This window comes from Zophobas morio, unplaced genomic scaffold (genome assembly GCF_036711695.1).
Source record: "Zophobas morio isolate AGI-343-1 ecotype UQ-CSIRO unplaced genomic scaffold, CSIRO_AGI_Zmor_V1 ptg000834l, whole genome shotgun sequence".
In the NCBI taxonomy this organism is placed as follows: Eukaryota; Metazoa; Arthropoda; class Insecta; order Coleoptera; family Tenebrionidae; genus Zophobas; species Zophobas morio.
Genome location: NW_026972936.1, coordinates 15,323 through 43,095, shown reverse-complemented (window position 1 = coordinate 43,095; position 27,773 = coordinate 15,323). Strand labels below are relative to the sequence as shown.

At 39.0% G+C, this 27,773-nt stretch overlaps 5 protein-coding genes and 1 long non-coding RNA gene across 7 annotated transcripts; 4 read left to right on the top strand and 2 right to left on the bottom strand.

Annotated features, from left to right (window-relative positions):
- Nucleotides 1-129: 129 nt before the first annotated feature.
- Nucleotides 130-1,232, top strand: LOC135122004 (non-neuronal cytoplasmic intermediate filament protein B-like). The gene is made up of 7 exons (XM_064046253.1): nt 130-196; nt 252-321; nt 374-435; nt 493-582; nt 641-805; nt 867-954; nt 1,010-1,232. Exons 2-7 carry the CDS (start codon nt 264-266, stop codon nt 1,159-1,161), a joined length of 615 nt encoding a protein of 204 aa, XP_063902323.1. The 5' UTR covers nt 130-196; nt 252-263; the 3' UTR covers nt 1,162-1,232.
- LOC135122017 (nucleoprotein TPR-like) lies at nt 1,179-7,255 on the top strand. Its single transcript, XM_064046267.1, has 30 exons — nt 1,179-1,238; nt 1,296-1,463; nt 1,527-1,613; nt 1,664-1,743; nt 1,794-1,953; nt 2,008-2,230; nt 2,283-2,481; nt 2,537-2,679; nt 2,739-2,793; nt 2,853-2,973; nt 3,026-3,178; nt 3,237-3,356; nt 3,405-3,617; nt 3,670-3,771; nt 3,826-3,986; nt 4,039-4,192; nt 4,244-4,311; nt 4,371-4,437; nt 4,501-4,587; nt 4,647-4,735; nt 4,790-4,843; nt 4,893-4,959; nt 5,025-5,105; nt 5,166-5,360; nt 5,428-5,505; nt 5,555-5,674; nt 5,725-6,462; nt 6,527-6,594; nt 6,654-6,724; nt 6,914-7,255. The coding sequence occupies exons 1-30, from the start codon at nt 1,179-1,181 to the stop codon at nt 7,252-7,254; spliced, it is 4,323 nt and encodes a 1,440-aa protein (XP_063902337.1). The 3' UTR covers nt 7,255.
- A 1,448-nt stretch (nt 7,256-8,703) lies between these two features.
- On the bottom strand, nt 8,704-9,248 carry LOC135122002 (uncharacterized). Its single transcript, XR_010279199.1, has 4 exons — nt 9,175-9,248; nt 9,089-9,122; nt 8,930-8,989; nt 8,704-8,879 (listed from the first exon to the last, which is right to left on the bottom strand). It is a non-coding gene; the product is annotated as an uncharacterized LOC135122002 (long non-coding RNA).
- An 8,339-nt stretch (nt 9,249-17,587) lies between these two features.
- LOC135122010 (uracil-DNA glycosylase-like) lies at nt 17,588-19,224 on the top strand. Its single transcript, XM_064046260.1, has 11 exons — nt 17,588-17,770; nt 17,823-17,877; nt 17,996-18,091; nt 18,149-18,203; nt 18,271-18,339; nt 18,402-18,474; nt 18,542-18,630; nt 18,681-18,770; nt 18,828-18,916; nt 18,971-19,105; nt 19,153-19,224. The coding sequence occupies exons 1-11, from the start codon at nt 17,682-17,684 to the stop codon at nt 19,162-19,164; spliced, it is 852 nt and encodes a 283-aa protein (XP_063902330.1). The 5' UTR covers nt 17,588-17,681; the 3' UTR covers nt 19,165-19,224.
- Nucleotides 19,225-19,476: 252 nt separating this feature from the next.
- On the bottom strand, nt 19,477-20,440 carry LOC135122020 (uncharacterized). The gene is made up of 5 exons (XM_064046269.1): nt 20,390-20,440; nt 20,158-20,235; nt 20,032-20,102; nt 19,824-19,973; nt 19,477-19,755 (listed from the first exon to the last, which is right to left on the bottom strand). Exons 1-5 carry the CDS (start codon nt 20,404-20,406, stop codon nt 19,538-19,540), a joined length of 534 nt encoding a protein of 177 aa, XP_063902339.1. The 5' UTR covers nt 20,407-20,440; the 3' UTR covers nt 19,477-19,537.
- A 1,380-nt stretch (nt 20,441-21,820) lies between these two features.
- Nucleotides 21,821-26,441, top strand: LOC135122009 (transportin-3-like). 2 transcript variants are annotated; one of them, XM_064046259.1, is made up of 29 exons: nt 21,821-21,944; nt 22,004-22,093; nt 22,147-22,218; nt 22,298-22,410; nt 22,464-22,532; nt 22,661-22,743; nt 22,899-23,054; nt 23,102-23,169; nt 23,239-23,384; nt 23,448-23,549; nt 23,609-23,692; nt 23,749-23,839; nt 23,900-23,972; nt 24,023-24,103; nt 24,158-24,318; nt 24,368-24,479; nt 24,537-24,649; nt 24,704-24,772; nt 24,825-24,888; nt 24,953-25,014; nt 25,067-25,125; nt 25,190-25,336; nt 25,387-25,441; nt 25,492-25,563; nt 25,619-25,728; nt 25,790-25,876; nt 25,933-26,012; nt 26,075-26,237; nt 26,291-26,441. In XM_064046259.1, exons 1-29 carry the CDS (start codon nt 21,834-21,836, stop codon nt 26,370-26,372), a joined length of 2,775 nt encoding a protein of 924 aa, XP_063902329.1. In that variant the 5' UTR covers nt 21,821-21,833; the 3' UTR covers nt 26,373-26,441. The 2 variants fall into 2 exon arrangements, with proteins under 2 accessions (XP_063902329.1, XP_063902328.1); XM_064046258.1 differs by having other exon boundaries at nt 24,023-24,318.
- Nucleotides 26,442-27,773: the final 1,332 nt, after the last annotated feature.

Here is a 27,773-nt window from a genome sequence, read left to right as displayed (position 1 = left end):
AAATTTAAAACAAGCAAACTGGAGCAAGAAATTGTGTCCTTAACTGAGAGAACTGTACAACCTCCGACATAAAAATTCCATCCTTAATTGATTTCTCTTGTAGAACTGGCTAAACGAAGAACTTCTAAGAAAGCAAACACTGCTACAGGAAGTACAATCTGACACGAGCGCCAAGATTGGCGAGCTTACTGCTAAGGTTCTTCTCTTACGCCTTCTTGTTTCCATCATTGATCTGACTTTTTGTAATGAAGAATGAATTATTAATGGTTGATCTTCAGAGCGCAAAAACAGCAAAAGACACTTTTCATGCCAAAGTTTTACGTTGGAGAAAAGATTATACTTGTTTTCTTTAGTCTCAATTTCTTTTTTTTAGAATTACAAGAAGATTTGGAGACGTCGATGTGCGAAGCGAAAAGAGCCGTTGAAGAGCTTAAAGTATTGCACTCTACAGTAAAATTATAATTTTATTATCAGGTTTATATACATATAAAGCTTTCATTGGTGGAGAAAGATGCCACGCTCACCAAACTCGAGATACTCTGCGGCTCTTACGAGGAGAAGGCACGCGACTACCGCGAGAAGGCTCCAGTTTTTAAAGGTGTAGAAGAGGAACAGTTTTTTATTTTTTTTCACTCTATAGAGTGAAAGGCTCCTTTCTGAGCTAGAAGAATGTGTTTCCCAGCGCACGAAGTTAGAAAACGAGTGTGCCAGCGAAAAAGCTCGTTACGAAGGCCTCATTAGAGCACAGCAAGCCGACCAAGAAAGGTTGCGTTGCGAGTTTGAGGCCGTTAGAAAGGAGTTCGAAGTGCTTTTCTTATATCTACATATAGAATATAATTTTTGGCTGATGCTTTTTATCTGTTCAGGAGGCCAATGCTATTCTCCTGCAGCAGAAAGAAACGCTTGAGCCCGGAAGCACTGCGGCACAGCTCTCCCACTATCTGGAGCTGAAAGGTATACCTCTCCTGCCTGATTTTCCTGTGCTTAGTTATTGGCTTATACTCTCAAGACATGTCCATCACGAAGATGTACAGCGAACTTGCTCGGCTAACGGAAGTCAGTGCCGCCAAAGAGTATCTGCAATTACGCCATATCGCCGCGGTTTCCTCTCGCCTTAACGATAACACAGGCGAGAGGTGGCCAAGTACAAGAGGTGTCTAGAAGAAGTTTGGAGCCGCATGGAACAGGTTTCTCCAGAGATCGAAAGAGAGCGCAAGGAACACGAGGCAACCAAACAAGTGCAGTGGCCTCCTCGTGCTCTTGACTCGCCACCAAATGCACCTATTTTTTTTTAGCTTTATAAAGATCTTGAGGGGCGCAGTTTAAAACTTAAAGAGGCCGCCAACTCTCTTCAGGAGGAAAATAAGCAGTTCAGGGCTACTTTGGAGGAGATGAACCGGGAAGTTGCTCGTACGAGGCGCCGTTTTAGTGATATCAACCTTCAAAACAAACATTTGTTGAAGGCAGGTCTCCGTGTGTCTCCGCTTGTAACAGTTTTTGAACGTCCACTTTTTATACATTTATAGGAAATAGCCGTTTTGAAGGGCGATCTCGTAGAAGAGAGCGTCTTTGAAAAGAGCAGCTCTTCGCCAGTGGCTCTGGATATCGAGACAGTCTCTCTTCTACTTTTTTTCCCTGCCGTTCATTCTTATCGGATTATCAGATTATCTCTAACAAACTTGTGACCTACTCAAGTGTGGAAGATCTGCTTGAGCAAAACGCCCAGTTGAGGGATTTGCTGAGGTGTGATTTTTCTAATTTTATTTAACATCGCTTACTTTTTATCTTTGAAGGAAGTTTTTTAAGGACGGTGAACAGCGCGAAGAGGAGCTCCAACGGAGTCTGCACATCATTAAGGACCTAAATAATCTTCAGAGTCAGAATGAATTGCTTATGTCTCACTTGGTGGACCAGCGGGCGCAGTTGCAGACTCTTTTAGAAGAGCGGAGCATGGTATCACGTAGAAAGAAAAAGCAAAGCTTTTTGGTAATTCACTTCATTGTCTAGCTTGCAGAACTTTTGGAGAGAAAGGAATCCGTGCTAGAAAGTAAAGCTGCCGCACCAGCGGACTGGGAGCAGCTCGCCCAGGAATTAGAGGCTCTGAAGTCCGAGAGAGATTCTTTAAAGGGCGATATCGAGACTTTAAAGGAGGCTGATCAAGAACAAAAAGACTACCAAATCAAGGAACTCACTGCACTCCTAAACGAGCGGGAAGCGATACTACTTTCCTGTAAATCACTTTCCTATATTATTCTTCTGTTTCTCTTCCGACCTTGTTAAAGGCACCAAACTGCGATCGGAGCTGGAACTCGGACAAAATATGTTAAAGCACAGGGAAGCTCACATAGCTAACCTTTCATGTGACCTCGACCATGCCCAGCACCAAAACAAAGCACTGGTGGACCAAATTGTCGAGTATGGCAGGCAGGTTGCCCGTCTGAACCAGGAACTCGCCGCCAAAGGCCAGGAGCTTGTAGAAAGGTAGAAGTATTATAGCCGGTAGACTTCTCTACATACTTCTCATGGTTGCTTTCAGGGAATCAAAACTTTCTCAGCTCTCTTCCAGCTTAGAAGTCAGCAGGGGCTGCATTGGCCGCTTAGAGGCAGAGCTCGAGTCGGTTAGGCACCAGAGCCAGCAAGGAGAGGCGCTCCTCCTTCAATTGGAAGCCATTCAGGAAGGTTGGATCTCTTTAGCGTCGTCTGCTTTATTCATTTTCCCGAAATTTCCATGATGCCAGGACTCGCCAGGACTGAAAAAAGCGCCGTAGACAACGTGAACCACTACACTGAAACGTATACATATGTTTTCCTGGTTCTGTGCATGCACTGTTATTAACTTTTGCTTGAGAAAGCCTAAAGAAAGAGAAGCTTCTGCTTGAGTCAGAATGTGCCAAACTTAAACAGGAAATTCAGTCTCTTTATCGAGACCAAGAAATTCTTGTAACGAACTTGCGGAGCTCTCTTGAGGCTGAAGTTCGCATACTTTCCTTTTTTTTTTTTTAAAAATCTTACAATATTTTTACAGAAAAAGGCTCGTTTCGACCTCGAAAAAGAAGCTGGCGTACTGCATAACAGCGAGCTTTCCCTTCAAAAAACGGTAGAAGATCTTCAGCTCCGCTTAGAAGAAAGTGAAAAGCGTCTCAGCATTTTACTAGAGGTCCAATGCGAAGACGACCGCGTATGACTCTGCTGTTGGGATGGCCAGTTATTATTAGCTCACTATTTTGAGGCTGTAGATAAAACTCTTAGAGAGCCAGCTTACTGACTTGCGCTCGGACTTGACGACTCGTCAAGAGACCATAGCAACGCTTGAAGAACAACTCGCCTTGGCTAACGAAAAATCTCAAAACTACAAGGTGGGATGCTTTGATGTATAATTGGCGCGAGATTATAATATTATGTAGATTCTTAGTGAAAACCTGGAAAGAAACATCGAGAATTTTAATATAACGAGGGAGGAGTATAAGAAGGCTTTGGAGAAAGAAAAACGCGAACTCGAGTGTAGAGTTGAGGAGCATGCGAAGGAAATCGCCGCCCTTAAAGCTCAACAGATTAAACACGTGCAACACCTGTCGGATGTTCAGGCTGAGTTAGACGCTGCGACAGAGAAGCTTGAGGTCGTTTGGAGAGCCGAACCAGCGCCTTCGCATTGTTAATGAAATGTAATAGAAACAACGCGTGGAATATGAGAAGAGGAGTGCTGCGCTGAGCGAGGATTTGAACGCTGCGAAAACGCTACAACTGTCTCTTCAGAGGGAAGCCTCCGAACAGGTCATCTTGGTTCACGAGGTGTTGCGTTTAGGGTCCAATTAAACGACACTTTAGCGCACAATTGCTGGTTCGGCTGAAGAGAAATATTCACGTATATTCGTCGAGCACGCCGCACTCATGCAGGAATATTCTCTCTTGAAGGAAAGGCACCAGAACTTGGAGTCTTCGTTGGAGAGCGTTTCGAAGACGGCCGAACTTCACTTAAAACTCAAAGAGTTCTAACCTTTTTTGCCCGCTCACGTGTCAATTATAACTGTGCGGTTTTAGGGACGCTGAGAATTTGCTTTCCCAAAGGGAGAAGTTCCTTGAAGTCGAAATAAAGAGACATTGCGATCGAATTAGTGAACTGGAGCAACAAAACTCGCTCCTTCATTCCCAGTTTGCGTCGCTGAGTCGAAAGCTCTTCCGTTTATCTGCAACTGTAATGCATGTCATTACTTGAAGCACAACGATTTTTTTATTATTAAAGCAGAAGGGGGTCCCCTCCGAGCCTCTCGCTTGTGCGGGGGAGCAGCTTTCTGATGATGTCGCTGAGTTAAGGTGAGTTTGTGGCTCTTTTTTTCGGTTTACCGACGGTTGTATTTATTCTACTTATATAGGGAAATCCTGCAGTTTGTACGACTTGAACACCAATCGATGGTCTTAAAAGAGGAACGCGCTCGACAGGTGCAAGTCAGCAGCTTTGTTCCGCTGGCGTACGTGGGCTTATTTCTCTGCTTGCCCCTTTAGGATGCGGCTAAGTACAAGGAGATGTACGAACACACAGCTCAGGCAAGAGACGAACTGCAGTTCCTATTGGAGCAGCACCGACAAACTGTAGAATAGCACTCTCTACTTTCCAAACTTCATTGGCTTACAATGCGTCCGTTCCAAAGAACCAGAATAAGAATAGCCCCGTCAACCAAGAAGTTTCCGCAAAAGTCTCTGCTGTGGCTCTTTTAAAGGATAGTAATATCCTGTTAAGGTTAAGAACCTACCGCCCTTGAGGAGCTTTCCTGGAGGTTTCTTAATAACTAAGGGAGGAAAACACGCGGCTGCACACTGCCCTTAACGAAAGCAAGGCCAAGCTAAAGTAAGACAGCAACTATAAACTCCTCTGCTTTGCTCATTGTGTTTGTCAGGGAGCTGCAAAGGGTTTTGGATAATAGCGCGTCTGAGCATGAAAAGATAAAAACCGCTAAAGAGACGGTCGCTACTTTGTGATTGTGCTTTTCTGCATGCGCCCATAAATCGCTAATTATCAATATAACCAGCTGGAGGCTGAAAAGGTAGCTCTGCGGAACGATATTGTTCGCCTGCAAAAGCGCTTGCAGGACTATTTTGAGCGCTATAAGGTCGCCCATGGCCTTCTTATCATCTCTTTTAAGTGTAACATATTTGTTATGCGCCCACAGCACATCGATCCGGAAGCATTTGCCAAGGAGCAGCTCGCCAAGGAGAAGGCACTGGTCGAGCTCAATGCACTTCAGGGGAAGTATACAGACATGAAAGAAAAAATAAAGAATATGGAAGTGCAATATAAAGAAGGAGAAAGGAAGCACGAGCTTGTGCTGGAGGAACTGAAAAATGGTTTTGAAAAGGAGAAGGAGGTAGTCAGCCTTCTTTTACTGTAGTAGTGAGCTTCACTGGAGCTACACTCGCTGTATTTGTATTTAGGAATTAAGCAAAAAACACGCCGAGCTGGTGAAAAAGATTGAGAATCTTACTAAACACGTGCTATACTGGAAGAACGAAGTAAATATGTAAACGGAAGTGATTCTTGTGTGTTGAGCGTATTCTGCAGGCTAGAAAACTTGACTGTCAGCTGAACACGGCGAAAGTTTCCAAGGAGGCTCTAGAAAAGACCGTTCAGACACTCGAGCAAAGAGTGGGCGAGATGTCCGCATCAAAAGACACCGTGGAGGTATCAACTTCCTTTTCTCCTCCCTCCCGTTTTTCTACGAGCTGCTATAGAGCTTCCGGAGTGCTGTACAGGAGTTGGAGAAAGAAAAGAAAAATCTTGAAAAAGAACTGAACGAAAATATTAGCCAGCACAGAGCTCTTCTGGCAGAAAAAGAGAGAAAAATACAGCTTTTAACGAAAAGGCTTCTGCTACAGAAGAGCAAGGAGACCAATGCGAATACAGCAGTCGTAACTCAGACTTCAGCACCCGTCTCACAAGTGGGCGTATCTCCCCCGTGTGACGACCCTTTGCCTTCGCGTCAGCCGTCAGTCTCTTCTCCCCATGCGACCTCCATCGACCACTCAGCCCAACCGACCTCGTCCACCCCTGTGTTCCCGACATCACCGGGACTGCCGACTAGTAGTGCAACCTCCTCTCTGTTGACTGGTCTTCAAGCAAGGAGGACCGGGTCTATCGAAGACCTACGAGCTCAGCTGTTAGCGGCCACCCCGAAGACGAAAAAAGTTGCTACTGCCGAGGAATCAGATAATCAGCACTCAGAAAAGCCCGGAACGCAAGATAAACAGCCCACCGCTCCGCTGATCCCCGAAGACGAAGGTCACGTGGAAGACAAGGGCGCCCACACTCCTGTTCTCAGCGACACAGCCCAGCCCCCCGACGAGTTGAAATGTACGAAGCGGGTCGCACAAGCAACCTCGGAGCACATCAAGAAGCCAAGGGCAGACGAATCAGCTGCAGTTGCTTCTAAAGAGGTGGAGGGGACCCCTTGCGTGCCAGCAACAGCTCTTGTACATTCTATATATATAGCAACTCTCTCTATTAATCGCTTCTGATTGCGGCTTTAAATTCAAGGCTGCATGTGAGACCTCCGAAGAAGTAAAAAGAAAATCTCCGCTATCTACCACTACTGAAAAACCGCCGTATTCTTTCTAGCTTATCTTAACATAATTCGAGAGTGTTATGACTTTTTTACGTTCAGTGTTAGAATTTCTTTTCAGTTTGAAAGCTCTTCCGCCGTCCGACCCTCTGCACCCACTGTCTTTTCGAATAGTACTATTTCTCTGTATCATTGCTTTCTTTTATCGTCTTTTTTTTATTTATGTGCTCTAACATGTGTATTATTTCATCGTTTTTGCAACCGTTAAGCTGTTTTAGCGCGTCATTGATAATAATGATCACTATTGTATATTCTCTGTCACGCCTATATGCATTTACTAGCTTTACCTGCTATGTACTCAGACCAGCCTAGAGGGGACAGCCCTGCGATCCAGGCAGTCGATGCAAAGAGTTTCAACGGCGAAAGACCTGTTAGGCCCTCCCCTCCGCCTGCGTCCGGGGTATATCTCTCTCATCAACGACAAACGTTTTCCACTGGCGGAAGAGGCTCCCGTCCGCCCCCGCGGCACTTTCCCTTTCGTGGTCAGAACCGGCCAATGTTTCTACAACGGCAGAGACTGCAGCCGCAAGAGCACTATCAGCAGTTGCAACAGCAGGCCAATCAGAGGCAGGAATCTTCACGCGGGCGTGGAGGTGCAAGAGAGCGAGGGAGCAGCGGAGGAAAGGCCAGGGGTCGTAATTAGTATAACGGATAAGCTCGTTTCTTTTTTCTTATACATATAAAGATATGGTCGAGCATGAATTCAAAATAAAGTTTTAAATTTTCATTCTCGCTTTAAAATAGTTGTTTCAGTTCATTATATATTCATAATAAGAGCATTGTCACGTTTGTTGAACGCACTAAAATTTTTATAGTTCAGGACAGTCTAAATTTAGTAGAAACTAAGCCTTTTTTAGGAAACGCTTTTAAATAGAAAGACAGTATCATTTCCCATTCTTTATTTTCTCGAACGAAGGATCGAAGGTTTTAGGTTGCCAATAGTTTCGCCTTGCCCACTTTGTCTTTAATCACTAGATTGCTCTCGAACAGAAAGGATAGTGGCCCACGCACTCGATGCTGTAGCTTGTAAACTCGGGTAGTAGGCGCTTAGGAATCAATATATAGCCAGCGACAGCGAGTAGTGCCTCGTCATTTCTGCGCTTGCGCGCAAGCACTGCAGTCCCTTACATACTTATTTCGAGAGAATAAGTATTTTATACCTGTCAATGGTTTCAAATTCTTGAGCGCAAATTGCTTATCCTATTTAAACAAAAGTATATTAGAAAACTTCATAAATTTTATGAATTAAACTTCAGTTATGACTACTTTAAGTGAAAGAACGTGTTTATTTATAAACCATTTCTTTTTTTACAATTACAGTCTACCTATTTACTGAACGTCTTTAAGTGTTATCTAATTTGAAGTACACCGATAAATCTTCCAATAAAAACCTTAATTGTGAGTTATAATTTTTGCTTAAATAAAGCTACTAGAATTATGTGTAAACTACTCACTCAGCTTGGGCCGTTCCGTCTTTGGAAAGTTATTTATAGTAATACAATATCCCTATAGGATAAACTGTATAATAAGGTTTAGCCGGTGAATACTGTAGAGTATAAAAAAGTTCGATATCATGTTTTAAGAAAACCAAATTAACATCACGGTAATACAGCTTATTTTCAATTTAGGTTCTTTATTGAATAAACTGTCTGACACAGAAATTGCCTAGGATCACCTAATGCTTCGATAACGCCAACAAATGCTTAATTTATAGTATGTTTCTTCGTTGTGTAATGTAGTGATCCTCATGAATGTACGGTCGTTTTTCCTATTTAGGATTAATTAATTTCCTATAGCTTTGTAGGTAACTTTAAAGAAATACAAGTTTAAGAGCTTTAAAGTACTACTCGAGAGTGTCATAGCCGGCAATTGGCTTCATGGTGATATAGAACATTGCTTTTAAGCTCATTAAATAGCTTGTGAAATTAACTGCTGGGCTTATTCCTCCACTTTTTAATTATTCCTTTTTTTAAAAAAATGACTAAAATTTATAAAATTTTTACCTTTTAGATTTTTATAAATGATGTTATCATACTCATTTCTCTTTATTGTTATTTAAAATACGAGCCTTGAAATATATTACCTCTTGCATTATACTAGACGCCCAAGATATGAAGAACGTCTGTATCTTTGGTTTAGCGGAAGCCATTGGACAATAAACCAATCAGAAAGGCGCAAATAATATATTATCAAGCCTGATAGAGATAGTGTTTTGACCCTAGCAATGCTCTCCACGAATATACATTGAGTGTTTAATAATCCAAAGAACTATTAACGAAAAGTATTAATACAGGTTTACAAGTGATACTAAGTAATACCTTGAAGATTCCAACGAGAACAAAGGGTGGGACACAAATTCCTGGCCCGTTCGCTAATAACTATTACAAAAAAAAATTAAATAACAAATACACAATGTAGCCCAGCAAATACAAATAATATAATAACAATTAAAAACTCAAGATATTAAAAATTGTTACAAGCTGAGGTCGATGTTTCAGCAAGGGTGAAATGCTATAGAAAAGCGTTTGTAAAGTGGTGAATATCGCTGTGATATAAGACTGACCTACTTCGCGACTCCTAGGAAGTCTATACATGAAAAGCTAAGATGCTTGAGTCACTATAAGTTTCAACAAATGGTTAAAAGTCTAGCTAAAGGTTAAAAAAAATTCTATTAGTTTCAAATAATAAATTAGTAAGCCGTGCTCTCACACCAAAAGCTTTAATTTAGGTACAAGCAAACTACAAACTTATTCTAACAAAATAACATCTTGTAGTTACTACCCTTTATGACTTTCCCCGCCCTAGTTGCGCATATTTTAATCGAATTATGCTAGTAACTTGAAGAGCAACAATGCTCCACCCAAAATTGTCGAAAGCTCTCGTCTGATATATTGGCAACGCAATTAAAATAATTTTTTTTAATTTTCGTTTGGGAAAAATATCGATGTTTAGTAAGCACGTATAGGAGCGTCCGCAAATAATCTTCAGCACCTCCCTTAACTAAAAAAGAAATACCACAATCCTTCATTTCTTAACCTTTCTAGCTATTGAATACTCACTCTTAAAACCTTTTAATTTAGCAGAAGCTACCTCAAGATAGTAAATTAAACATGCTGTTTTGTTTCATGTCCTAAAAATAGAGGTAAGGAGTTACTGTTATCTAAGACAAAAAGTTACTTCGGCGGGGAAAAAAGGCTAATGCTTTTTGGTTAAAAAACCCTAAAACCTCCCAAGTAACTATTTTAAACAAAAGCTATGCAGAAAATGCGTTATTTTTTATGCCCACTTAAAAAATATAAAAGAGGGACCAGAAAAATATAAATTTTTTGGACAGCTCATTACAAAGAAGGACGCTGTTTTTAGTATTTACGCAGTTACATTAACGATGCTTCAAGTCAATAGGTAGCTAGAGTTAATAACAAGTTTATATAAAGGTTTAACAACTAGTCCGTAGGACGACCTAAAAAGATGAGTAGATAAATTGATAAACATAAATTACCTCGACTTCCTCATCCTCGAATTTATTGATTTTGTTCGCACCGATCAAGTCGGTATAACTTAGAAGGTAATATCTGGGGCTAAAGATTTTTTTATCTATTTTTTTAATTAGCCGAAACATCTCGGTAGTGTGTCCTCCTGAGCCAACAACTACTAAGGTCACAATAGGCCCTTTCTTAGTTTTCTTGTTAATCTTGAATACGGAAAATATTACCAGCTGAATTACTCTTAAAAAGAGAAGAAAATAAACCAAATACAACATTAACGTAAAATTAAAGGGACAAGGTTTAGGACTTTTTCACTAAAGGTTCCTCTTGTTTACCCAATTACCCTTTTAACTTCCTTTTTAATGTTTCGCAGCGAACGGTAAAAATAAATTGGTACAGGTCGATCACGCGTTGCAACGGGGGCTATTAGCAAATATATTGGCTATCTTAGAACCTGCTATAATTGCAAGCTAAAGCAAATATGCCATGTAATCGGTTGTAAGTATATTCATTAGCTTCGTAAATTTTAAGTATTTTAGGTAGGGGGTTTTTAAATAAAAGTTTTGTACGCCAGCTCTGGATTACGAATTAAATCCTAAATTTTAAATCTAAGCATAAGAACTTACAATTTTTTTTTTAGTAGCTTTAAGTCCTATAATATCAGCTTTTTTTGACATTTTTGTTTCAAACAGCCAGTAGTGTCTAAACAAATGCACTAATTTTTTAATAGGTGTGTAGATATTCATGACCACCAACTTTAGAAGACCTATGCTCAGCGAGTTTTTATTACATGTAACTTGTTTACTATTACTAGCTAATATTACCACAGCAGCGACAAACCACACTAGGCAAGTGCTAGCCCTGTTAACGATGCTTTAGATAGTTAATGGTCTGGAACGTTCTTTTGAAATTATGTAGATCATCCTGCTATTTTCGGCTTTTGTTTAGGAACTATGGACATAGATTTGGACAATCTAATACAAACGCAAAAAATTTTTATAAATAAACATTTTTGTTGTTCATTTATAATGTAAAAGAATTTAAAAATGCTAACTAATCTTATTAAATATATATTTAAGGCAGATAACTTTTCCTCTTTGGTTTTTTATGTCATGCATCTTCGTGTGCCCATTTTTTTCTTCTATATATACTCCCCTTTTATTATTAAGAGGAGCGATGATAGCGCATTACACTATAAGCTAGACTATTCTTTTTTTAAGTCTTATTCAAGTCCAGCAACTTTTCGACGCACCACCAGGACCGCCTCGATGGGAAGTGTGGGGTTCAGATATTTTGGTTATGTAACACCAACGCAATGCGATAAATTCCTGTCCCTTTAGAAAGCAAAAAGGTAGGTGGTAGCAGCTTATAAAGCCTACAGCCTAAAAACCTATTTTATAAATAGCTCTATAGCTGTTTAAAGTGGGGATCTTGATTGTAATATTTCGGTTAGCAGTTGAACTATCGAATTCCCGAAACTTCGACTAGAGCGGCTAAGCATCGAAAGGCATTATCACTATATGTGTTTAAATAAATTTTCTTAGAATCTATTTGAAATATTTAAAACTTATTAACTAAGTATTTACTTAGTTGTCCTCTAGACTCCTAAACTATTTGTTAACTTTCACTATAACGCCCTTTAGACGTTTGGTCTTTGTTCTAGGCCTCTGGACTAAACTATAACCTTTATAACATTGATAGTCCCCTAGACCAACGGAAAACTAAAATACTCAAGACGCGGTAAAAACTGAAAAAGAAAGAAAGTGCGAGAGCAGAAAAATATAAACGAGCCACTCCTGCGCTATATTTAATATATTTATATCGAAAAAAATTGATTCAATAAGGTACCTGGTAAAAATTTTTAGTTTTTCTCAATAATTCATATTCTAAAACCTGCTATAAGGTGAATAAATTCTACACATACGTATCGCCAGTTAGGTCACCAAGGTCCTTCACGTTTGTCGAACTAGCTGCCAGCGCCGCTTGAGTTGGCGACGAGAAAGAGACACCGAGGGCATTTACGGACGAGCGAAATTCTCAAAGCTACCTCTTCTGCACCTCCAGCATCCAGAAGGCCTCTTTACTTGACGTTGCTGCTACTGAGTTCGAGGGCACGTTGACCATGGCATACCACACCGCCAAGACGTACACTTGAGGTTGAGTACAGCCTTAATCATCAACCTAAATGAACTAGAGTGTAAGCGTCGATGTCTCATCAGAGTGGTCGTGGCGTCACAACACCGCAGGCAATTTATCGCTTAATTGACTACACCGGCTCACTAGGAAAAAGACACGCCAGAGGGAGGTAAAGTTAAGTTATTTGTTGAGAGGTTGGCAATGCACACTCGCCCCCAAACCATAACAACAGCGGTTTCCCTTGTAGAGCCTCTTTTGTCACCTTGCTCTTGCACATAATGTGCACGTCGTGCTACTTCCCAATAACCCCCCACAAGCGAACTACTTTATGCACAAGCTGATACGACGATTATACTTCTTGATAATGTGACCAGCCTCATTGTGCTAGCATGCGTAGTGCTATCTAGTCACACTCCCCAGCTGTTGTCTCCGTTAGAAAATTACTATTAAGACGGAATGGAAGCAAAGTCCTTTTATTAAGAAAAAACGCACTGCACCACCATTGCTGCTGACCTTAAAATCAAACTAATCCTGTGGTGACTTTAAATTAAATATAGAGGGTTACCAACATTAAAATGTCATGATGGTGGCGCGTAAACTATGAAGCGAGGTTGCTACGAATAAAACTATATATTCTTTAGTGTAAAAAAAAAAACTCTCCTTGCGCAACGGGGGACGCTGGTATGTGTTGTTATGTTATCCAGTTTTTTATGACATACGTGTAGCTTTCTCCTTTTCGACTCACTTACAAAAGCGTCCCCGCTTAAAATGAGACAAAAAAAGTTTCTAGCGTTATAACAGGCGCGCCGTGGTTGTTCAGAACATTGCTTTAGAGTATGACCTCTTCATAACGTACGAATTACTTACCAAGCACGGATATCGGTTACTGGCGAAAGAGCTGCACTACAAATCTTCGTAAAAGCGTGCTATCCCCGTCCGTGTATTGCAAACTTAATTTTCTAAAGGTAACGAAGATGATTTTCACTTTATTAGCCTTTAAGAGGGTAAAGAACGATCAAATACAGAAAAAAAACTTGTGTCGGTGGTAATCAAAACTCACGGCTTTGAGTTGCGCGTCGATGATCTTAACCGCTGAGCTACGACCTCAGTTTTTAAACTCGGCTTGTTGGATTTACATATTTAACTTGTTAGATACAAGCTTAATTATTTGTAACCCTATCACTCTGATAAAAGCTTAAAAATTAAAGTTAATAAACCCTATCGAAATATATAGTAAACAACGGAACAGAAAAATTTTTAGGCGTTTTGAATTTAAGGCTTTTTAGTATTTACACTAGTATTATTATCGACGTTGGGTATTAGTAGGAGTATCAGTATTATTACCTGTTTTAGTACCATTGTTGGTACCTATATTGGCTTTGGCCTTAGTACTTGCAATAGTATTATTATTTTTACCTGTATTAGTGTGCCCAAGAAGAGAATTTTACTATTTGAAACTTGTTCCTGCTAACTTGCAGGAGAATGATGAAAACCTTGTTTATCTGGCGTCCAAGAAAAATTAAGCTTACGCACACTATGCGCTCAACAGTTATGCCCGCGTTGGCAAATGGTTCGAAGACACGGTTCAACTTGGAACTTATTTAATTTAGCATACTGAAATTGCGATAGAAACTATTTTTCTACTTCTAGGGCTGGAGCTTTCGATTTGCAGCAGGAATAACCATAGACTTAAAGATATAATCAAGCCATGTTTCATAGATGTTCTTGCCTGTAAGGCAGACTATCCGGGTCACCACGGAAAATAAGGCAGTTAAAAAGTTTGTGCACACCTTACAAATGGTGTTTTGCATCTGGTGCTCGTCACTCATAAAATTGATCCTGACTAATATCTATTGTTTTAGCCCGGTTGAATGCAATACGGATTTCTTTAAAAGGCCTTTTACTCCAAAAAAAAACGAGAATATGTTTCTCTTCTATTTAAATTAGATTTTTATATAAACTACGACTGGAAACGTTTCAATAAACCTAAACTTTTTTAGTAATCGGACCAATAAAAATGTTTAAAGAAACAAAAAGTAGTTTACGTATTTACACCTTTGATATGTTATGTAAAAAAAAAAGTTCATTAAAACTTTAAACAGTACAAGGTTAAACAACATCATCATAAGTACACAAATATGCACGTAACTTAATCGTTAATAGTAATATACTTTTAAGAAATTTGCGTGTTACAATTTAAAAAGCATTCATTGAGTTAATAAAGTCTATCGGTTTAAAAAAAATTAGACCAGGAATTAATAAGAAAAAGTAATTCACTACCTGACAAGAAGAAAATAGCTAAGTGAAGAACGAAAACTTAAAAGCAAAGAGATAATATACTTAGTAAACAAGGTAACAAAAGAAACTTTCACTAATAGAGGCCAGAAAGTGTATAAAAACAAAAAGACTAAAAGTGGGAACAGAACTTAGAACAGATATTAAAAAAAAAGTAGAAACGAGGCTTGGCTCTCTTCAAACTTAAAAGAGAAAGTACAACAGAGGTTAGGACAACAACCCCCTTTATATGAAAATTAATGGGGATGGAGCCTGAAAGCGCTGTAGATTAGCTTTAAGTCGTTAAAGTCACTGTCAAAAAAGGTCATTCTAACTTAAAACTTAAATAAGGGTACTTTAATCGGTTAAAGATTTTCAGTGAAAAAAATATTACACAAAGCAAGATTCAAAGATATTTATATGGAAAACTCAGGGTAGGAATAAAATTAAAAGACAAGATAGAGAAATTATCAATAGGAACTAATAGTTCTGATATATACTATATAGAACGAAATATAATGTAAAGATGGTTTAAGTTAAGAGTACTGCTTAAGCTTTCAGCTCATTTTTAAGGGGCAGTACTCATGTATCGTAACTCCTAAGGTAACAAGCGCATACATGCACACGCACATGACAAATTTTAACGCCATTCAGCACGCGCCCTTGCGTTGGCATTGTTCAAACAGCCCTCAATACTTAGTTTACTTAATCGTTGTACTCGGAATGTGTTTAAAGAAAGGTCGCCCAACAGTTAAATAAAGGGATTGCAGTTTGAAGTGTCACCCAGAGTTATATAAACAAAAGGAAAAAGAAGTATATATTAATTTAAAGCATTTACTTAAAAGCTTTCTTTAAAATATGTTTGGAGTTTTTTAACAAAAACTAAATAATTTCATTTGTCATAAAATGTTTAACCCCTTTTCAAAAATAGGCAGTTGCTTGTTCTTTCTGATCTCATTTTTCTTAAGACTAATTCTGTAAATCTAAAAACATGTTTGTTTCTTGAAAGGCGAAAATTATTATGTTAATAAACGGACTCAGAAAACTTTTATTAGTGTGAAAAAAAAAATATACTCTAACTTTTTATAGACATTCTCTAAAATTAGGTGAGTATTTATATGTTAAAAAAAAGAAGTTCTTTTGCTTTAAATAATAAAGTCTATATTTAATTGTTTCTAAAAGCATAAAAATACTTTTTAAAGCAACTATATAATATAAAAATTGTTTAGAAAAAGTTTTCACTAGGAAGTACTTAAGCTTGGGCAACGCAATATGGGCGTTAAAGTTGCGCGCGTGCTTAGATTTCCAGCACGCAAGAATTTTGACGTCCATTATAAATGGACACAATATTTAAGTTTAAGCCCTAACATAAGCGTAAGTCTTTAGAAAAATTAAATTTTTAATAAATAAGAGAAATTTAACTTTAGAAAGGACTGGAGAACAATTAGAAACTAAAAACAAATTCGTTAAGGATGCCTAGCTACTTTTATAATATCAGGTCATAGAGGCTTCATAATCCGCTAGGCAAAAACTAATAAAAATTATTATTCAGGTCAACAGTTAAGTTACGAAGTTGTTGCCGTAGCACAGAGGTTAAAGCACGTTAAATCTATTAACACTAGTTACCATAGTAAGCACTAATAGTATAATAAAAATTTTCTCCAAAAGTTTAATATGTATATATATTAATAGAAATAAGTTAAGCTATAAGCTTACATCTCTCGGAAGCTTGTATAAAGAAACAAACGAACAGCACAAGAGCCCCTCTCTTGCACTCTCTCTCACGTTATATATGTTATTCATAACGGTGTTTTCTGGTGCTCTATTAAGTTAGCAACTTAGAATACTCGAGCACTCAAACAGGTCATTCGCTTACAAGCGCACAAAATTATTATCTTATATTGTTTTTCCTCACGCTAAGTTCAAACCCCCAACTTAGCTTCCAACCGTCACGCTCTAGGACGCAATAAACGGATGGCGGTATTGTGCTCCACTCCTCGACTCGTGAGTGAGTCCTTTCGTTATGACGATAAGCGCGTCCAACCTTCCCTTCATAATTGGCCACGACATTACTTTTAAAGATGGTGGTCAGCGGCCTAAGCTGTAGTTCGCAGAGAAATGTATTATACGTGCAAACAACGGTGCTTCCATTTAAAGGAGAAGCAGTTCACTTTGTCGTACATGTCAAGGAGCGAGGATGCTATCGCGGTGACTCGTACGCCCAGGCACTAGATGCATATGTCATGTTCGGATGAACGCCCAACACAGATTACATTTGTTGCACCATAGATATTGCATCTGTGTCGCTGCTTAGACCTTTGTCCTCATATGATTTACGTGTGGAGCCACGACTACTTTAATCTCTGATTAGTCCCAGGTATCTCACCTGAGAACACTACGAAATTTCCATACGTTGCAAGACAACGGTGCTGGTAGCGCAAGGGGTTTCTTTGTTAAAAAGAAGGGCCATGCTCTTGCTGCTTCAATAGAGAGGCCGCAATGGCGACACTTGCCATCAAGCGCGTCGAAATAAAGCTGTAGTTGCTGACATAGTATACTGGGTGACTTTGATGACTGAATAAAACATTTTCTCATTGGCGTAAATTGCCACCAGTGGGCGAAGGTGGAAAGAGGCATGGCACGGAATCGCCCGAGCGTGCAGTTTGCGTAACAGGCCTTCCTCCATAACTGGTTAACAGCCTTTTCAAAGTCATTAAAGACGGCGAGCAGATAGCTTTCGGGTTGTTGAGTGTCCCTTTCGAAATAAAAAACTAACCTCCAGAAAATTCCAAGCGTCCACAACTGCCTTCAAACAATTTATATAAATAGACAATCTACCTTATCAACTGCCGACAAAAGGCTGGTAGATCAATAGTCTCTAGACTGATCCAGTTGCGGTGTTTCAGTAACAGCACGACTACCGCTATTTTCCTTCGCACCACAAAACTTGAAAAATAGTTAACGCCATGAGAATCCATACCCGCTAGTAACACATGACCCAAAACACAGAGTCATTAGTTCGGGAAGCATCAAATTTTTAGTTGATTTTAGATAGTTGCGTTCTAACCTTGCTCTTAAAATTCATGATAATATCAATACCTAACTTTTCTCTCTGTGGTTCTCTAAGTGTGGAATAGGCGATATTGCCACAGTTGGCTCGCTGCAATTTTATATAATGCCTAAATTAAAAATATCTAATTATATGAATACTGATTACCGGGAAAATTTTTTATATAGACCACATAAACGTCTTAAGACTTCGACGTAACTTTTTAAATATTTATACTTCTGTGTTGATCCTTCTCTCTTTCTTAAGGAATTCCGAACTCAGAACAGAAGAAGACAGTGGGGTTGAGGATATCCTTAGAACTGTATACTCATCTAAAAAAAATTTTAATTTGAAAAAGATTTTCTAAAGTTACTTTCAAATTAAACTATAATAGTATTGGATTTTTTTATCATATTACAAACTTTATTTAAAAAAAAAAGGAACTAGCAAAAACTTCTCTTTCTATAAAAATACATGTCGGCCAGAGTTGGTTAAAAATCTTGAATGACGAGTTTAGTAAACCTTACTTTACTCGTGTACAACCTATAATTTCCTCTACTTTTTCTCCTCTTAACCCTATTTTTCTGTTATAGCTGCAAACTTTTTTAGAAAAAGAACGTAATGAAGGGTTTGTAGTTTATCCTCCAAGTGCTATATATTAATCTTATATAGAGACTATCAATAATTTTTTTTTCTCTCTCACGCTTCATAACAGACTCTGAAATATTTACTTGGACAAAGCTGTGCGAGTATGAGAAGGTAAAGGTTGTAATAATTGGGCAAGGTCTCTTCTTGCTACGCTTTTGCACTATTCTACCTTCTACAAGAGTTGGTTGTAAACTACAGATCCCTACCATCAACCCACTCAAGCTCACGGCCTTTGTTTTAGTGTTCGCCGAGGAGTTCCGCCTCCCCCGAGGTTGCTATTTTTTTTGATCAGAACCGATTTACCAATTCTTTACAATGTAACTATTCCTCCTAAACAGCCTCGTTAACATCTATAAAGAATTAGCAGCTGACATTGAAGGTTTCAAAAATCCTGGCCACGGCGATCTCTCTGGTTGGGCTCGGCAAGGTATCTTAACTAACTGTTCTATCTCTTCTGCCTTATAAATTTATATGGAGGTGTGCTGTTGTTGAATTCTTGTTTAACGGTCAGACAGGGACAAGCAAACTCTCATAAAAATAAGGGCTGGGAAAAGTTTACCGATGCAGGTATCGTATAGAATACTGACCGTCACAGTATACAGCTCTGGTTTTCCACTTAATTAGTTATAGCAACTTTAAACTCTAGTGAGAGACGACTCGTCTTTATACTGTGGGGAGGTTTTGCACATAAGAAAGGGAGTAAAATAAATAAGGTCTCTTATGATAAACAGTCCTTTAAGTTGAGATAATCAGTTTTACAACTGTAGGAACGGCACTTGGTTCTCCAATCCGCCCATCCCTCCCCGCTTGCTGCCTTCAAAGGCGGTTTCTTCGGTAGCAAACCGTTTTCGAAAACAAACAGTTTCTTAATGCAAAACGGAGAGGATCCCGTGAACTGGAAGGTATGATGTTTAACTTTCTTTGATTAAGTTATATTTCATTCTTGCAGGATCTTGACTAAAAAACTACCCGCAAAGCTGCTGTCTACCCTTCGCCCAAAACAAGCCTCCTCCTTGTGCACATTTATAAATAAAAATTGCTTTATTGTTATTAAGAAATGCAAAGTTGCGCAATGCTTAGTATTTGGCAGGCATAACATACCCGCCGAACTTTCACTATCGTGATTACAAATAATATCTCCCGTATTAAAGGGAATTGCAAAGGAGGCATATAATGTTCAACTAAATTGAAAGTGAATGCGTGCCCACAAGAATAATAGATAATTAGCTCTTACATACAATGATTATTATAATTATAACTTTTATTGCAACAGAATTGAGTAGCTCCACTGGTAAATGTCATGCCACTCGAATAAATATACAAAAACTTTATAACTAATCAAGTCGAACATAATCACGGTAGTGATGGTCTTTGCTAGTTGCCAACGATAAAAGACCTCCACATAAGCCCAATGCAGTGGAAAATATGCACGAGTAGTAAGAATAACCGATGGACATCTCAGCGGTTACACGATTTTTTTCGTAGACGTAGTAAGTCAGGCAAACGAAGGCATTACCAAAAGAAGCAATGAGCATGACAACAGCTAAAAAACCTATTCAAACGTGGTTGACAACCGAAATCAGGAAAAAGAACCATTAAATATATATATTGACAGAAGACCTGAGGTTCGGGAGCAACAGTTCAAACACAAAGAACTGGCCACAAGTAAGGCCAATATAAAAGATGTCAAAAGCGCTCCTGCTAAACCCTTTTCAACGTTATTTGCAAAACTATTAAAACCAAAGCTTTGACAAAAAGTAACATTGACACCTAAGATTAAAAGATAAAAAAATTTTAGGAAAAAAAGATAAAGCAATAAACAGCGAACCTTGTACGGAAACAAAGGTATCATTGCAGTTAGAAGGGATTCCCATATGTTTCCCGCTTGGACTAACATACCTTTCAGATGTCAAATTTTAAAAACAAAAAACAAAAAAAAATTTTGAAAAATTACCATTCCGTAGTCAGCAGGCTTAATAAAGAAAATGCAGCAAAAACAACGGCAATTAAGAACACGGAACCAGAAACAAACCTACATAATTAAGTAATATAGGTAATAATAACTTTGTTTAATCTACAGGAAGGGAAATTAAAATAATATAAATAGTTAATAGTTAATATGCTTTTTCTTTTACTATTAAGGACTCAATTGTATACAGCTTATTAATGTAAAACAGTCTCACTACCTCTTTGTACAGGACATTGCAAGGGGCAGTTACTACACCAAGCGAGCTGCTAAAATATGCGTTATATGCTTAAATCGCTGAAGTGTGAAATGGTTAAATCGCGTTAAATCAACCAGTCTTAATTGAATTTGGCTAAACGAACCTCACTATGCGTTTTTAGTCCACATATAATATACGCACACTAAGAAGAATCACCAATAAGTAATTGTTAAGCAAATTTTTTTAATATTTTTTTGGTTTACCTGGCACTCTTATAGTGGGAGGGAGCGCCAATGCTAATCGTGTAAAATGTAATAATAAAGTTAGTATTTATCACTTATCAAGTTATTAAATAGATTTTTGACCTATGTCTCAATGGTCTATTAATACACTACTGCTACTAACTAACAAAAATTTGGTACCATATATTTACCTTAATTTCATACTTGTGCTATTTCTTACATAAAATTTCCTTTTCAGATTAAGATTGGGAGTTTTTAATAAGCTATTATAACCAAAAAGTATGAAGAGTCCTAATATTTTAGTTATATTAACTTGAATACACACATTATTAACTTTGTTTTAAGTACGCTGCTTACTATTTTTTACAATGAGACCGTTTGCAATACTGGGCGAGCTTAAATACGCAACCTGTAATGACCGAAAAAAAGCGTTGCGCCATGGGGGTAGAACCCAAGACTTTGAGTATGCGCTTCAATGCTTGAACCTCGGCGACAATTCACTATCCCGGAATTATTGCTTTACATATAACCTGTTACAGTCGTCATGCTAAAAGTTCAAAGTTTACAGGAAATTTTAATTTTAAGTATAAAACCCATGTTAAAAGCTCGTTTTATACAAAAGCACGGTTATTAAGCCTGACAAAGTGAAAGACAACAATTTTAGGTGAATAATTTATTTTTATCGATTGAGGTGATTAAGGTCATAAGTGTGTGATCAAAATATGTATTTAATTAGAACCCCATTTATTAAGAATAACGTGGTAAGATATGGATATACCTTAGGAAATGGTATCATTAAAAATTATCAGTTTTTTTTTACACAAGGTAGATGTCTACTTTCTTAAGTCATCTGCGAAACATAACTAAATAATATTACAACTATAACAATTTTAAACTAATAAAGAACAGTAAAAAAGTTTGTAATGTACCTAAAGCGTAAGCAGTAACAAAAATTCTATTACATATTACTCTAATGGAATTGATACTAGTCCATTTCCAGCAAAGTAAAGCTATATATTTTTAAATTACTAATAGTTGAATCTTTTTTTTAATATAGAGTTGTATACCCTCAACCGGAAACAACGCAATAGGTTGACTAAGATTGAGGGTAGGAAGGCGCCCCCGAGGGTGACTACATGTGATGTAAAGATAGCATTATGTTTCTGCAAGTTGCTTAGTTTGCTAAGATTAACGCGAAGCATTTGTCAGAAGTGTAGTTGGTGATGCCAACGGTCCAAAAGTTTATTGAGGCTGTCAACACTCTTTTTGATCCTAAACCAGATAATTCTTCTAAAAAGGAGGCTCAGGCTTGGATAAAGTCTATGCAAGAATCGGTGTAACTTCTCATATTTCTATCATGTATCTTTCACAATAACACTACATTTTCTAAAAGCCTGATGCGTGGGATATTAGCGCTTCAGTGCTTAAAAGCTGTTCAGAGCCTAAAGTAGTCTTTTTGGCGGCACAGACCATGCGAACTAAGGTAGCCTGTTATCTTCTGCTTTAGTAATGCAGGAAATATTTATTTTTATAAAGATTAAATATGACTTTTACGAATTTCCAAAAGATTCATATTCTTTGTTAAGGGAGTCACTCTTTGAGCTAATAGTAGGTTTCATTAATTATGTCCGTTTTAAATAAAGGCCCGCTTCCTACAGCTTTACTACAAGGTTATATATTTATCTAGAGGAAACATAAACATGGCCCCACTCTAGGCCAGCTCGCTTGTGCAATAGCAGATTTAATCATTTACATGCCTCACTGGGAAACTCCTCTTTCCTACTGTATAGACAAGTTGGGGTAGTTCCTTTTTTTGAAAAGTTATAATTTTTTTGAGAGCAATTTCTTTGCAGACACGATCGTGAGACGCTTCCTTGTCTTTTAGAAATAATTTATAATCTAACTGAAGAACTTTTATCAGAGTAAAAAAAAAACATCAATTTTTTTATGCGGTGGAGCCGTAGTTTCTAAAGTTATATTTTAGCTTTGTTCCCCCCTATAAACCCCTTCTTTTTTATTTTTTAAAGTGTATATTACTCCTTTACTTCAGTTCACTTCGGATCACCACTCGGCGTTTAGCCGATATTACTGTCGAGCTGAAGCAGTACGGCGATGATGTTTTACAACTTTTAGGTTATAATAAGCATTTTTTTTATAATTTAATTTGTAAACGGAACAATAACGTACTAAGCACTTTTATACAATGTGCTATTATAAAGAATGTAAAAAGTAAGGGTTACTAGAAAACCGTCTGTTTAGTGCTACACCTCATCTAACTAGCAATACAGGTTCCTGCCTCGGAATCTCTGACTTGCACAAGAAAGTTTTAAGCGTGTATTCCTCTTGGCTTGAATTTGGTGCCTTTAAGAACGACTCCTTACTGTCGAGTCAAATATTCTTTGCTCCAATCGAGGCTTTAGCAACCGATCACTTATTTGACGAAGGTAACTACCACATAACAAGTAAAAGTCGTCAAAATTAATTTGTGCAGGAGTGTCTTGCGTCTGTAACTTAATATATGCATCAGACGATTCCTCGCTCTTTGCTGGAGTGATTTCGGTTTGTTTTATAGCAGTTTTGGTTTTCTGCTATTTGTCCTTCTGAGTCGTGCTGTATCTCGTTTTTCAGGCGCTATTGCCGAGAGTTATGAATCTCATTCACGACTACCACAAAGCTGTTTCTGAGGACGACAAGTTTAGACAAGAAGGCTACGTCAAAATATTTACTGAACTCGGTGTTAGTTATCTGGACCTCATTTTAGCCTCCAGCGATGGGTATCTCTGGCCACCAGAACCCACGTGGCTTATAAATACCTTGCTTTATTTATGATTGGCCAGCAAATGCGCTATTCAAGTCATACTAGAGTGCTCGCAGAATACGCACTTTCACGTATCCGAGCTAACTTTTCGCTTCTGGAACCGCTTCGTGGATGAGCTGAGGTGCCGCGCTGCTTAAAAGTCTATGCTTTACCAGTCACGCAGTGGCGGTACTGACACAGAAACCGCCCTCCTGCTGACGGCTCTCTGGTTGCTTTTGGTGCCTACCTCGATTACTACCTCCTTGTACTGCTGAAGAATATAAGGTTGGTTGCTCTTTAATTTTTGTTTGAATAATGATAGTGTCTTCTTGCATTGTTAGACTCTCAAACTCCCACACTCTCGATTGCGTCTTAGGCGAGAGCGAAGATTTTGCTTACTTTCGCCAACAAGCAGGAGATCTGCTGTATTCTGTAAACTTTTCGAGAACCTCTATACTTACATTACTTATATTTATTTCATGCACATGGAAGCTTGCCCGACTGCTCGGGTGGAGCAAGCCCCTTCACGTGTTTTATGAGGAGTTAAAAAAAACCCTTCGTTTGGGTATGCATTTCTTCACTGCTCTGTAACTACTTGTGATTGGTGTTGTGCAGGGCAAATGCTTGAAGTGGAGGCTTCATTGTATTCGCTTGCCAGCATCGCTCGTCTGTGTCCTGCCGAAGAAGCCGTCATTTGTACGACACTCGCTTTCTGTGCGGAACACAGTGCGGTAAGAGATGTTCTTTTAGTGCCTGAACTCACAGGAACAGTTGCGCAATTGCTGTCCGCTGAAGACATGTCTGCTGTCAAGAGCTCGTCTCTGTACCTTCTTGGCGAGTTGGGGATTTGGTTGACCTCCCACCCCGGATATCTGGCCTTCATGTTTTCCCTATGCTGCCGCTATATTACGGTTTTGTGCCTGAAACACTTATCCTCTATACATGCTGTAATGCTCGCAGGATAACCAGCTGGCACCGGCAGCAGCGGATGCGGTGTACAGTATATGCACATCCGACCCCCCTGCCCTTATTCCTTGCATTGACTCTCTAGTACATTGCCTTTCTAACATTGGTACTCTTCTTCTTGCCCTCAATGCCTTCTGCTTGACACAAATTCGGTGCATTTCAGCTCAAAACTTTGTAGCACTTTCTTTTGAGCGTCGTATGAAGTGCTACAGAGCGGTCGGATGTGTTTTGTCCCGCACTGGAGGCCCCAACAGCCCCGAATTTCTATTTAAAATTGTATCATACTGGTGCTTTTTGTTTCATGCAAGCGAGGTTGATTAACCTTCAAAGACGTCTATGCTCGTTCATCCCGTTCTGGCGCGTATCAATGCTTTGACGCGAACTCCGCAGCCACCGGACGTCCGTTCCTCCTCCCTTCTTCTCCGCTTCTTTTCTTATGATGTCTTCTTAGTGCCGGCCACTGCAGGACTCGTTCGACTCGCTTTCCATGTTCTTTGATGATCTCCGTCTTGAAGGCAAGTGCACTATACTTTTCTTCTTCTGTGTATAAATGCCAAGTGACGTTGACTGTCCTGTTAGAGCCAGAGTACGTTTCGTCTATACTGCAAGTTGCTCAAAGCCTCTGGCCTGGCCTGCTTCAGGTGCGCATGATTTTACATATTTACATACATGTGTGGTTATTGTTACGACCAGTCGCTGCATGTATATCAAGCGTCCGACTACGACGTCGAAAAATGGACCCGTTGTGTAAAGTACTTCTGCTACGACGTGGCAAGAGGGCCAACCGCCCTTAACTTTTTTTGGTGGGGGTTTAAGATACATGCTTCGGGCTGTTGGCAGGAAAGGCGCCGTATTTCTTCCGGACTTGACTAATGCCGTTGTTTCTGTGTATGAGCATCACCACCACTCTTCTCTGCTCTATATGGCAGCCGTTACGGTGGAAATATTTGGGCGCGTAGAGGAGTACTACAATTCTTTTTTGGATTAATGATCAGCGAATTGCTCTTTTATAGGTGCCGGAATGGCCTGCTGAGCTTGACTTTGAGACTCTGCGAGTCAACCATGCAGGTGCCTGTCAATACACCATTTCTGATTCTTTTATCTAATACTCTAATCAGTATTTAGTAAAGCAAGAGGGCAATATCTACGACTCGCACTATCTTCTCGTAGAAGACTACTTCCATCTCCTCGTATGTCCATATGCTCTTCGAAGGTCGCCTTCTAACCACATCCTCTCCATGCCAGACTCGTTGTGCTGGGGAGATGACTGCAGTGTTTTTGCCTTCCCGTATAGCTTCTGAAGGCTTCCGCTTTGCTGTAACTGGCTTACAAGGCTATCACAAAAATTCTTTCCAGTATCGTTCTTTTCTTTTTTTCTGCACTTTAGAGCAAAATACTACAATTTATTCAATTTAGAGCCGCTATCGATTATATTCGGCAGTTTCTGAGACCTTTAAAGGCGCCTCAACAGGGCGACATTAATCTCAAAACATCTATAAACAAGTACCTTTTTTTTTTTATTTTTTTTTGTCTTTTTCCTGAGCAATATCGGCCTTCAGCATTCTCTTAGAAAACGGGCAACACCTCGTTTTCATGCTAGTACAATGCGTCAGCGGTTCAGTTCCCCAGTCATGTTTGCGTAAGTGACTAGCCCCTCTCTTGGAAATCCATATATAACCGGTTTCCCTTGTCTCTCTATAGCCCACGTGTCAAGTCTTCTATACGAGCTCCTCAATTACTGTCGCAGCGACCCCGCCATCGTCGGAGTGGAAGTGTTTAAGCGCTGGCTTTTGGACGTGTTTTCTGCTGTTCCCGGCGGTGCGTTGCCGGACAGCGCGAGAGAAGAGTTTTTAGGCTTATTAACGTAAATGTCTCTCTTCATCATGAACTTCACTCATTAACCTCCTTATCGAGTAGTGCCACAACACCTCAACTTATTGAAGATTACGTTTTTGAGCTGTCGTATAGATTTGTGGGCAGAAACCAGCTTATTGCTTAGTTTATATAATATAATTTCACTTGAAGTTTACATCTATTTACAGTGTCCGGTAAAGTAGCGGTAGCGGGAGGGCTTATTCTTGCAAACTTTCTTTCGCCTTTTGTATGGCCTTAATAAAGTTGTTTTTATAATCTTTTCTTCCCTTATCCTCTTAAAAAGCTAGTTCGCTTATTACTTTAACCTTTTTAAATTTATTGTGTATAAGTTTCTAGAACTCAATTTGGTTTATTATTGGTAAGAGGTAATAGCTCGTGTGTTTAAAAGTTATTGTGGACGAACTAAGTGGATAAAAATAGTCGCCGTGTGTACTTGCTCAACACTGGAAAGTTCAGCGTTTATTGCTGATACATATTCGAATTAACTAAATAGGAAGTTGCCTTTATTCCCCCCTCCTCCCCCCTCAAAGTAGAAATGCCTGTTCTGGTTGAAGCTTGTGTATAGCACTTGTACATACTTCCATGTCAAGTTAACACAGGCCGCTCAGCAAGCTGACCGGGCTTTACCAAGAGTACGCCAGGTTTAAAGTTCCCTATCTAAGCGCAAGGGGAATATGGTGATCAATATTATTTCCATTTAACTAAAGCACTGGCATATTACAGTTTCAATGGGCTTAAAATAACTCATATCTAACGTCCAAAATTATATACATAGAACAATACTGTGGTGGTAGAAAGTTTGAAATGTTTTGATACATATTGCTTCAACTCTTCGGTTTCACCTGCAACCCAGAAGTTTGTGGTAGCGTTGCAAACATTGTACGGGTGTACGACCGACTAAGAGAGCCATGGTTGGTCGTTTCTTTATTAAGCGGTAATGAAATTTGTATGTTTTAGATTTCAAAAAGCGGGTGCACTCGGCGAGCTATAGAGGTAGCCTTGCTTTTCCGGGGATAATAACAAAATAAAAGTGAACAGTGCTTACACTAAAAGTACCACTAATTTTAAAAGTTGCCGACACGCTGAATATATAATTGTATCCTACCGCAAGCTAACGCCCGAGTGATAATTGCCTCTTAGAACTTCAACTGAACGAGTGACTAAAACTTATCACTATTTTTCAACCAATTTTTTTTATGTTGATATGTTGACCCCGAATTTTTAGCATTTAAAATTATTTACTTTAAGAGGTAAGGATTGTAAAATAAAATTGTAAATAGTACAGACTTTATATGGTGTCTACTTGTCGCCCTTGACGGTATTTTATCATACAAAATTCTTAAGGTCTTTTATAGTAGCAACTGACGTGACAACTTTGGTTAACTCACCTATACTCGATGAAGCCAATAAACTTCGAGCTGTTTGCTTATTAAGGGTGGCACTTTTATTTAGAAGTTTCTTCACATGTATTCATAAAACTACGATTTCCGATCTGCAAGCACAACCTCAGAGACTAAGAAGACTG

Coding starts and splice junctions, on each gene's coding strand:
- LOC135122004 (XM_064046253.1), top strand. CDS start 264: ATGGTTGATCTTCAGAGCGCAAAAACAGCAAAAGACACTTTTCATGCC. Junction 583..640: donor CACGCGACTACCGCGAGAAG/GCTCCAGTTTTT, acceptor TTCACTCTATAG/AGTGAAAGGCTCCTTTCTGA. Junction 955..1,009: donor CCACTATCTGGAGCTGAAAG/GTATACCTCTCC, acceptor TATACTCTCAAG/ACATGTCCATCACGAAGATG.
- LOC135122017 (XM_064046267.1), top strand. CDS start 1,179: ATGGAACAGGTTTCTCCAGAGATCGAAAGAGAGCGCAAGGAACACGAG. Junction 2,974..3,025: donor GGAGCTCTCTTGAGGCTGAA/GTTCGCATACTT, acceptor ATATTTTTACAG/AAAAAGGCTCGTTTCGACCT. Junction 4,312..4,370: donor GATGATGTCGCTGAGTTAAG/GTGAGTTTGTGG, acceptor CTACTTATATAG/GGAAATCCTGCAGTTTGTAC.
- LOC135122010 (XM_064046260.1), top strand. CDS start 17,682: ATGCCTAAATTAAAAATATCTAATTATATGAATACTGATTACCGGGAA. Junction 18,092..18,148: donor GTAAACCTTACTTTACTCGT/GTACAACCTATA, acceptor TTTCTGTTATAG/CTGCAAACTTTTTTAGAAAA. Junction 18,475..18,541: donor GGAGTTCCGCCTCCCCCGAG/GTTGCTATTTTT, acceptor CCTCCTAAACAG/CCTCGTTAACATCTATAAAG.
- LOC135122020 (XM_064046269.1), bottom strand. Junction 19,974..20,031: donor TACCTTTGTTTCCGTACAAG/GTTCGCTGTTTA, acceptor TTTTAATCTTAG/GTGTCAATGTTACTTTTTGT. Junction 19,756..19,823: donor CTGTTGCTCCCGAACCTCAG/GTCTTCTGTCAA, acceptor ACGTTTGAATAG/GTTTTTTAGCTGTTGTCATG.
- LOC135122009 (XM_064046258.1), top strand. CDS start 21,834: ATGCCAACGGTCCAAAAGTTTATTGAGGCTGTCAACACTCTTTTTGAT. Junction 24,319..24,367: donor TATGCTGCCGCTATATTACG/GTTTTGTGCCTG, acceptor TAATGCTCGCAG/GATAACCAGCTGGCACCGGC. Junction 25,126..25,189: donor AAATGGACCCGTTGTGTAAA/GTACTTCTGCTA, acceptor TGGGGGTTTAAG/ATACATGCTTCGGGCTGTTG.